Genomic DNA, 10,387 nt, shown 5'->3' on the forward strand with positions numbered 1-10,387 from the left:
ACGAACAAACTGAAGTTGTGTTCAACTTCAGTTGGCATGCTAGGATAACAAGACCATAAATGCTGCTGCATTGATCAAGATGTGAAGACAGATTAAAATCAGTCTTCAAGTGGGAGATTGTTGAAAATTAAATGCAGCCGGCGGCTGTTAAATGAATTAAAAAGGGGGCTGCTAAGGGGCTGCTGAATTTTGTTGATTTTTAAGCATGGGAAAATTATTTTTTAGTCATTAGACTTTAGGGTATTTACAAATATTAGTCCCTAAGTTTCAACTATAAACACCCTAGCTCATTTAGCTTCAAAATCATCCCAAAAATCATTTCTTTCTCCCAATACTAAAGAGCTTTCTTGTGAGTAGTGAGTGTTTTGTAAACACTTGTAAATTTTCTCTCTTAGTAAAAGATCTGCAGCAGTCCGAAGATGTAAGCAAATTGGCTGAACTCCGTTAACAATTTCGGGTATTATTTTTCGCTTTTATTTCGCATTTTCACTAATCTAGTTATAGGAAAATTTCTCGTACTCGGTTTATTTCCCAACAGGTTGTAGGTTTGGAGGTTTGATAGAGAAGCCAAACAAACAAACAAACAAAAGAGGGAGAAAAATAAAAAAATGAAAAAAGAATAATAATTCCTTTTTATTGTTTTAAATGAAAAATAGATTTTTGAAAATAAAATAAACAAAATTGTAAAAGAATTATTTTCATATTGAACATAATTTTACAAGGAATAAGTTTTTTGGGCAGGTTGGGCCTCTCCCATAAAAATGGGCAGTAATGGTTGGACACGCAACTAGAAATTCAATGGGCATTTACCGCCATATCCATTTAAAACTTGCCATACCAGCTCAACCCCACCCATTTGCCACTAATCATGCAGTTTGATATATGAGAGGGACAGGAGGGACAGAGGTGGAGGGCTACCATGAAACATAAAAGTTTGAATGCAGAAACATAAAATCTCTCATTACCGTTGGCAATGTTTGCATGCAGAAGCAGCTGCATTAACTCCAATGTTCAGATTACTTGTGGATGCTACAAGAGAATGACCTAATGCTGCAGGAGGAATGAATGCTACACAAAAACTCAACAATGAACTGTGAGGCACAAATACTGAATGCAACATTTAGAAACTTAAATAATTTTATCTTCAAAATCACAAACATCAAACAGAACATACCATTCCTATCAGGATGATTGTAGCGGCAAGTAGAACCATACTTGCAACTAAAATTGAAAAGTAAGAAAATTTAGAAGTTTGCATAAGACACCATCTTTATTTCATAGATAAAACAATTTGACTGAAAGATAACACATACCTGCCAGTTTCCAAGTAGAATGGGCAATCTACTTCATCCTGTCAAAAAGAAGATACATTATCCATGAGCTTCATAAACCTTTATCTCCATGTTGGGATTAGATTGAAAAAATATGAAAAAGCATATTGATTTAACTTTACTAGGATGAATGATAATACTAAAACATTTTACGTCACTGATGGTGTCATGCATGACTATTTCATTAAATTGAGTATCAGTCTATCTACCTACATTTCTTCCTCTCGTTGCTTAAACTCCATGCCTATATAGTGCCTTCCCTTATAACTTGAATGTAAGTCATTGTTTACATGTCAAAAGTAGAGTAACTTATTAGGATGCTTCTCAACTTCTGACCAATTTTTTTTATCTGCTAGTGTTCAAACACTTTTTCACAGTGGCAGGAATTCTTGATGTGCATGTTTCTTTGTGCATCGAGAAATATATGTATTATATTATTCACTGGATAGGCCATTTATTTTTGCTCTTTATGGATTTTCTAAAGCAGACAGTATTTGCATTCTAACTCTCTCTACAATAAATTACATTTAGTTCAGAAGGGAATGGCATACATCATTTAAAGCATATATTATTTTAGTGTTATTTCCAATTAGAGCTATATTTGGCATTTCACTATTTTGCATAGAGTTATGGTTATTAGTTTACTTAAAATACCTGTGTTATTTTAGTTTTTCTCACTCAGGTTCCAGATATGGATATTTGAGTTATCTTGATTTTCTTCCCCTGTTGACTACATTCTGCTTTCTCTGTGCTCTTTTTCAGCCCCAATTTCCTCTATTCCTTCCAAGTTATTTCAATCAATTTCTGATATGTTTTTTTCTATATTTCATCAATTTCCCTACGTATTCTACATCACTAATGCACCAACTAGTTATTAAAAAGGAAAAACAAACGCATGCACAGACACATTACCGGTCTAATTGGAAGTCCTTTGGAATTATAATACAGTGCCGGCTTAATGTCTCCAGTTATCGCCCCAATATTTGAGACTGTATCATTCTGCTCGCAGTTGGCATTGTTTTGTATGGATAACTGTATTTGGAATCTTTCGGGTGGTTGAATTTGCAAGTTGCACCAAATTTACAATTTGCAGTCTTCATGTAGAACTGCAAAAGTTATAAGACCAAAGATAACAATTTAAAATCATAATTGGTGCTAATCATACAAGAAGAAATAAACCATAGGAGGTAAATATCTTACAGAACATGGGGACTCAGACGGCCTTTCTGGTAAACCAGATGCATGTACATTCTCGAAATCACCCTGAGAAAAGAATCACGATTTTGTCATAGAGTCAGAAATGAAAATAACTGCAAAGTAAGGGAACCCTGGATGAATGGAACATACAGAAGGATCCAGTTTATCTTTGGGATGATTGAACTTGCACTTCGAACCAAACTTGCATCTTTGAGTCTTCATAAAATACTGCAAAATCAAACAGGCAATAGAATCGAATATTTTAAGAACTCAAGTTCAACTTATTTAAATAAACTAAAAGCATAAAAAATATAACAGCTCACAGGACAATCTGGCTCTCCCGGTCTCTCAGAGAGGGATTCACCAGCAGGAACAACTGGAACCTAAAGCAAAAGAAAGAGAGACAAGGAAATGAAACCGTATTCTAACATGGAAAACAAACACGAGTAATAAGTTCATTGATGTGTCCTCATGAGAAACAAACAACTTATTTTAAAAAAAGTAGAACAAATCACAATGTATCTTTAATTGGAACAACCAAGGAATACTTGTCCAGAAAGGTATGCAAGTCAAGCAAAGTAACAATTCGATGATCCCAATTATTAGATACGCAACTAGGAAGAAAAAGAAGTACCAGAAGTATGTTAATGGGATCCGTTCAAAAATTTAGAACCACAAGCTATGACAAAATAGCCCATCAAACTTATGCAAACAGCTGAGAAAAGAAATGTTATTAATCCTAAAGTGTACCAATTTCTTCACCAACTACATTGAACACATCTAACAGGAGAAACCGACAGCAATAGACACATTCCTAGAAAAGCATCGACATGCACCAATAGTAGGAGGTAGGAGCGCTGCCCCTTTTATCACATTTTTCTCGGGCTGAAGTCGGACAATGACTCAGCATCCTTAAAGAAGCTGACAGAAATTCTTGAGGCAGGGCCCTAAGGAAAATCCCATGTTCTTCATTCCATCATTCTAGGTTGCTCTTATTAGCAGTTACCCCAAAACACCAAATCCTATATGCATGCCCAAGAAGAGCCACCAAAAGTAGCTTGCTTTCCTCCACCCTTGTTCTTGAAAAGTTTGTGAGATAAAAAAAAATACTCTTGCACAGGTGTGTCTCTTTTTTGACTCCAGAAAGGGGTAAATTCCATTAGGAATAGAAGTTCTTACAATGGATGGATGGAAATTTTGGATATACTTTAAATTTTGTAAACTATAAGTAAATAATGGAACTCCAAATTTCTTTTCTATTAAAAATATTATATTAGATAAAATGTCTAAACACTGTTATGAAGATACACACACACACACAAAAGCATGAATTTGCATCTTACAAAACCAGACCATCATCTAATAAAAACATACATCTAGGCCTGAAAAATGTTAAAGGACTTAGGAGTTCCAAAGAAATAACAAGAAATCAGATTAGTATGATATTTTTTTTTTATAAGAATGGAAGGCCTCATTATAAATTCCTTTCTTGATTAATGGAGCTTTAGATTAAGCTCCTTAATCTCAGCGGAAGGAGGAAAAGAGTGCCTTAGAACTTTTATTGACACTGAAAAATTACATAAGATCAATGTTTTAAAAGGCGCGAGGCGCTCCAAGGCGATTAGCTACCTGCCTCAATTTTTGAGGCGCTTTGAGGCGAGGGATTCACGTACGCGAGACGCTTAATTTTACAAAACATTTATAAATATTTTATAACCATACCTCAAACACAAAACAACTTAATAATTAAATTAATAGGCAAAAACACCAAATTTCAAGAATACTTTTAATCTCAATAATACTTTTAATAGACAATACTAAACCCTAATATCATCTGAGACCTCAATTTTCTTAGCACACAAATTTCAATTTAAAATAAACTAATACTATATTAACATTTACATTTAAATATCAGCTTCATGTATAAAAAAATGTTACCTTCAAGTGGAGGATGTATATTTCCGAATAAAATCGTATTGATAAAAAAGTTGATCCAATTTAATTCGTTACTATTTTTAGAATTTTTAATATTATTGTATCGTTAAAAGATTGAATTTAAAATATTAATTATTATAAAAAAGATAGGAAAATATATGTTTCAAAGAAATTGAATTAACAAAGTGTAAAAATTGGATAAAATAATGCAGTTATATTGATAGCGATGATTACGATGAAAACATGGATCGAAAATGTCTATAACACAGTTGGGGAATGGCGATGATCATAATGCAAAAAATTATTATTTTATTGTTTTAGTTTGGCGCCCACCATTGAATCCACACGCTACTATAAGCATAAACACTATGGTCTAACCAAAGCATTCTTCAGTTTCCACTTGCTTCAAACTCGAAATCTCCGCTGCTACCTGCTTCTTCTCTTCATCTCTCCACCAATGGCAGTCGCCTCCAACTCGCTTGTGTCTTTCATCCACTGCTCATTGAGTCGACCCAGAAGGCACTCCCAGCTTCTCCCTTCCCCTTCTCTTCCTTTGACCGGATCTCGTTCTCTATCTCTGGAGCTCACTCGCATGAAGACAAAAAGCCCAATCTGAAATGGGTCATTGTACGTGAATCGCTAAAAGCATCGCCTCGTCGCCTCTCGCCGCCTCCGACGACTGAATCGCCGCCTCATGTACTCGCCGCCGCCTTGGTGGTAGGAGGCTTTCTTCTAAACGCCTCGCCTCGCCTAGCGCCTCAGACGCGCTTTTTAAAACACTGCATAAGATTTAACAATTACACTAAAATTCAGTACATAAAACTTAAACACTCCAACTGCCATAAAAATCTTCTCACTGGACCAAAAAAACCACAGTTGAACCTATACAGTTTTGCTAAACTGTCTGCCTCTCCATTGCACGCCCTTGGAATTAACCTCACTGAATGAACCTTTCCCATGATAAGAGTAGAAATCTGATAAATTAGATGCGATACATAAATAATATTGAATAATTATTCAATTACGATAATAACAGGAACAAAAAATTCGAAATGAGGATGAATTTTTGGAACCATTCTAGAAAAATTGACCATTTTTCTATTACCTGGTCACTAGATATTATTCAGAATAGTAATTGAATTTCATAAAACATGAAAGCATAATGCTATAGTTGTAAAAAATCTTTTAAATACTGGTAAAACTATAAAATAACCCGACAAGCCTCACAAATATGCTTATCCAGGCATAAAAGCAGCAATCATATACTTTATAAGCAATAAATAGTACGTAGATAAAGTACTTATTAAAATAAAAGATATGTATAAAAGTTGAAAATAAATTTCATTCAAATTGTAATGTTTATATTTTACCCAAAGAAAAGTAATTTCTATAGGCGCATAGTCTTAAGATTCACCATCATCGGTGCAAGAAAGATAGCAATAAACGCTCACCTCTTTCCAATATGGGATTCCACCCTCGGGAACCCAAATAGGATGATCAAATTTACAGCTATCTCCAAACTTACAGGTTCTTGTGAGCATATAACGAGCACAATCTTTTTCTCCTGGCCTCTGAGGATATATAGGTAAATTGTTTGCACTCTCCAATCTAGGTCGCTTGACTAAAGAGCTAGCAGAATACCAAGCTTCAAGCTGCCCAAGTGTGCTTTGGGCATCCAAAACATTCTGATGGTAGAGAACTATAGTGCATAGTAGTTATATGCAACAAAAGCAGGAAATATATACGTTAATAATATAAGTTGGACATAAAAAGCGCTTTTATATAAAGAAGATAATGGTTTGGGAATTATATACCAAATAACATGTTAAAAAAATTACAAATACTTTACAACTTTTCATTAAAAGATATTACTGAATTCCAGAAATATAGTTAGCTAGATACAAAGTTAATTACCATCCTTGGGAGATGCACAAAGTCATTAACACTTAACAGTTAAACAAGGATCAAGATGACTTACAATACTAGTACTAAAAAATATACATATACAAAATGGTATCAAATTTTGAACAAGCTGATTAAGGCCAATAGCCTGTAGGTTCCTTCCCAGATTGCAATAAATCTCACACCATGTTACAGCTAAAAGTAGAATCGTTATAACAATATCATCAGTGCACCTATCGATGAGAAACCACACAAAGACAAAGACGTAGACATTATTTAGTATACAGAACAATGTTAAACTAAAATTTTGAAAGGCAAGTAAAGGATAATGCTAAAGCTAACCTTTAGCATCTATGTTTATAACCATTAACCAATAATGGGCATCTAAGACGGTAGTTTCCTAACAAGAAAAACGTTCAGAACACAATAAATAAGAATGAAATAAAACTGATAATCGGATTTGTATATGCAATCCTCGAAATAAAAAGCAGTTGATATATATAATCTGAAGGTAGTTCGGTTACCTTGAGAGGGGCGTTTGATGAGCGTCGGCGGCGGATTGGTGTAGCTGGTGAAGCAAATGAGACTGAGACTGTGTCGTGGTGTCGGCGTCGAGATAACGTTGGAGAGTGGAGGCGTAAGTGGATAGGGATGGGGAAGAGTAACCGTAAAATCGGTTGGCCATTTCGGCCACTGCTACTAACCCTAATTCCCAAAATTATAATTTCGCACTCACCGCTGAATTAGATGTCTGAAGTAACTATATTTTCTTCGAATTCCATATTCTTTTCATCATTTATCCTCCTTTATTATTTTCGAAGCCACCACGGTCCACGGAACCAAGAGTGATGCCGCTCGGTGGGTCAGGTAACACGCCAATGTACTTTAGAAATTATTTATCAAAAACTAAATAAAAATTAAATTAATAAATCATATTAGTGAATTTTAATTTTAAATATATTATTGGATTGTTACTTCATTAACAATAATGATATGACAGTTTACTATTGATGTAGAAAATAAAAATTATTTTTTATTCTAATTTATTATATTATTCATCAAAATTAAAGTTTTTTCATTCATTTTTAATCATAATTGAAAATTATCACTCTATATCATCTTTATGGTCATTCTAAATATCGATGAACGTGTCTTATCGTCTTCCATCATTTTATCAGTTTAAATTTTCACATATCTCTTTAGAACTCATAAATTAAACAAAAATTTCATTATTTTAAAGAGTTTTTGGATTTTCTTGGATTCAAAAGATTTGGAGTGTTTGTTTAAAAATATAATTGATGTGGAGCACATCAAATTTTTAAATAATCACTAAAGAAGATTGAAGATTAGCATGTTAAACCTTTAAATGATTTGTTATTGATTTTTGAGTGAGTTTTATGAAAAATCAATATGAGGAGAAAAAACTATGAAATGTATATAATTTTATACTAATATTATCCGAATAACCTCACCAAAATTAAAGTTTTAGGATAATTTCTTTAGACATGAGGTATCAAGTCTTACACCTTTCAAAAGATCGTGATTAAATGACCTTAAATAAATTCACATAATTTATCATATTTGAAAATTAGTATCAATCAATCATATTTACTAAATTTGTCTAACTATAAATAATTATAATAATTATACATCTGACACTAACACTAAAAATTATTATAAAACTTTTCTATAACGATCTAGAACCAATTTTTTTCACTCTATCTTTTTCTATCATTTAATAGAAATGAAACATCTAAACACATCAATCATTGTATTACCATAGGTTATAATTTTTTTGCTTCAATAAAAAGAAATGATTTGTCAATTATCACTCGAGATCTTGTCATGGATTTAAATAGTTTGTCAAGCACATAGTCGGGGCTTTCGAGGGGCGGTTACTATTTGTTTCCATCATTTAAGATATTAAAAGATATATTTATTTTAAAAAAATTAATTAATTGATAATACACACAAATTTTAAAATCATAGTTGATCGAACTCATAATTACGAAAGAGAATAATATTTTTCTTTTATTATTGAGATCATTTAATGGGTTCAGAGTATATTTTTTAAAATTAATAAACAAGACTTTAAAATAATTAATAAATTAATAATTTATAAATGATAAAAATAGTAAGATAACTAATTTTTCCGATCAATAGTCAATCATCTCCCTCCACACACAAAACACAAGCTTTTCCATAATTATAGAAATAATTCTGCAAAGAAATTAGTTTCGTTTCAATGGCGAAAAAAGCAGTGTTGATAGGAATCAACTATCCAGGCACAAACGGGGAGCTAAAAGGCTGCATAAACGACGTGAAGAGAATGCACAATTGCCTCATCCAACGCTACGGATTCTCCGATCAGGACATAAAGGTGTTGATAGACACCGATGATTCTTACGATCAGCCCACGGGGAAGAACATCAGACGTGCTTTGAATGATCTCGTGTGTTCGGCTGAGTCTGGGGATTTTCTGTTTGTGCACTACAGTGGGCATGGCACCAGGCTTCCTGCTGAGGATGATGATGAAACCGGCTACGATGAATGCATTGTGCCCATGGATATGAATCTCATCACTGGTTTTTCTTTCTTTCACTTTTTTTTTCTTTTGATTCTCTACTTTATATGCTATATTATATAGATTTGTGTCTCTCGTGATCAGATTTAGTTTTGTTCTAGTTTAGGATCTCCTTGCTAGACTCGATTTGAAGTTTCAATGTGATCAATACTCCCCCCACCCCGTTTTTGGCTGAATTTATGAATACGAGTGTAAATGAATTAACTTTAACGAATAAGATTGTGTCTTATTCTATATTTTTTAAGGTGTTTATGTTTGTATTATGCTCATATTCGTTCGTTTATTTGTAAATTTGTTCGTGTTCGGCTCGTTGAACGTTGGCAGACATATTTAGTCCTTAAACTCCTTAGATTATACGGTTTGAACTTTAAAGCTCACCACAAGTTCAATTTAATCCCTACTTTCACTAATATTTAAGCAGAATATAGTAAACAAGTCGATAAATAAGCCAATAAACGAACTTTTAAATGAGTTTGTTCATGAACATAAACAAACTTAACACATGTATGTTTGCGTTCGTTCGTTAATTAAATGAACATATTTTTTTTTTCAAAATAAACAAATGTTATATGAAATGTATGGATATATTTCATAATCTTCAACATTTTTTTGCATGGTTCGTTAATGGTGTTGTTGGGTGGTTGTGCACAGATGATGATTTCAGAGAGTTGGTGGATGAAGTCCCAGAAGGTTGTCGCATAACAATCGTATCGGATTCATGCCACAGTGGGGGATTGATCGAAGAGGCGAAAGAGCAAATCGGTGAGAGCACAAAGCACCATGATTCCGATTCAGAGTCAGGTTCTGGGTTCAATATCTTCTTCAACCAAACAGTTGAGGGTCGTGGAATACATGACGAGAGTATCTACGTGAAAAGCCGACATCTCCCCCTCTCAACTCTAATCGAAATGCTCAAGCAGAAAACCGGCAAAGACGACATCGATATCGGGAAAGTAAGGCCGACCCTTTTCGATGCATTCGGAGAAGACGCAAGCCCCAAAGTGAAGAAGTTCATGAAGGTCGTTATAACCAAACTACAGGATGAAGACGAAGGGTTCATGGGGACTCTTGGGAGTCTGGTGCTACAGTTTCTTAAACAGAAGCTTGTTGAAGACGAAGGGTACGGAAAATGGGCGCTCGAGACCGAACATAGAGAAGCAACTGTGTACCCTCTTCCAGACAACGGAATTCTTATCAGTGGTTGCCAGACACACCAAACATCGGCGGATGCTTGCCCGCCGGGAAATCCGAATCTAGCATATGGTGCATTAAGCGATGCCATTCAAACAATACTTGCAGAGTCGGATGGCTCAGTTACTAATCGAGAACTTGTTTTGAAGGCCAGGCAAATGCTTAAAAAAAAGGGTTACACTCAGAGCCCTGGCCTTTACTGCAGCGACTATCTTGTTGATACTCCATTTATCTGCGATTAAATGAT

At 34.2% G+C, this 10,387-nt stretch overlaps 1 protein-coding gene and 1 pseudogene across 1 annotated transcript; one reads left to right on the forward strand and one right to left on the reverse strand.

The window, feature by feature from the left end:
- Nucleotides 1-961: 961 nt before the first annotated feature.
- Nucleotides 962-7,127, reverse strand: LOC120161450 (annotated as a pseudogene).
- A 1,375-nt stretch (nt 7,128-8,502) lies between these two features.
- On the forward strand, nt 8,503-10,387 carry LOC120161890 (metacaspase-4-like). The gene is made up of 2 exons (XM_039172101.1): nt 8,503-8,950; nt 9,601-10,387. Exons 1-2 carry the CDS (start codon nt 8,611-8,613, stop codon nt 10,380-10,382), a joined length of 1,122 nt encoding a protein of 373 aa, XP_039028032.1. The 5' UTR covers nt 8,503-8,610; the 3' UTR covers nt 10,383-10,387.

Source organism: Hibiscus syriacus, unplaced genomic scaffold, assembly GCF_006381635.1.
Source record: "Hibiscus syriacus cultivar Baekdansim isolate YM2019G1 unplaced genomic scaffold, ASM638163v2 tig00111402_pilon, whole genome shotgun sequence".
In the NCBI taxonomy this organism is placed as follows: domain Eukaryota; kingdom Viridiplantae; phylum Streptophyta; class Magnoliopsida; order Malvales; family Malvaceae; genus Hibiscus; species Hibiscus syriacus.

What these genes read in the sequence shown, in the direction of transcription:
- LOC120161890 (XM_039172101.1), top strand. Translation starts at nt 8,611, where the DNA reads ATGGCGAAAAAAGCAGTGTTGATAGGAATCAACTATCCAGGCACAAAC. An exon ending in GGATATGAATCTCATCACTG is followed by an intron (nt 8,951 to 9,600) that starts GTTTTTCTTTCT and finishes GGTTGTGCACAG; the next exon opens with ATGATGATTTCAGAGAGTTG.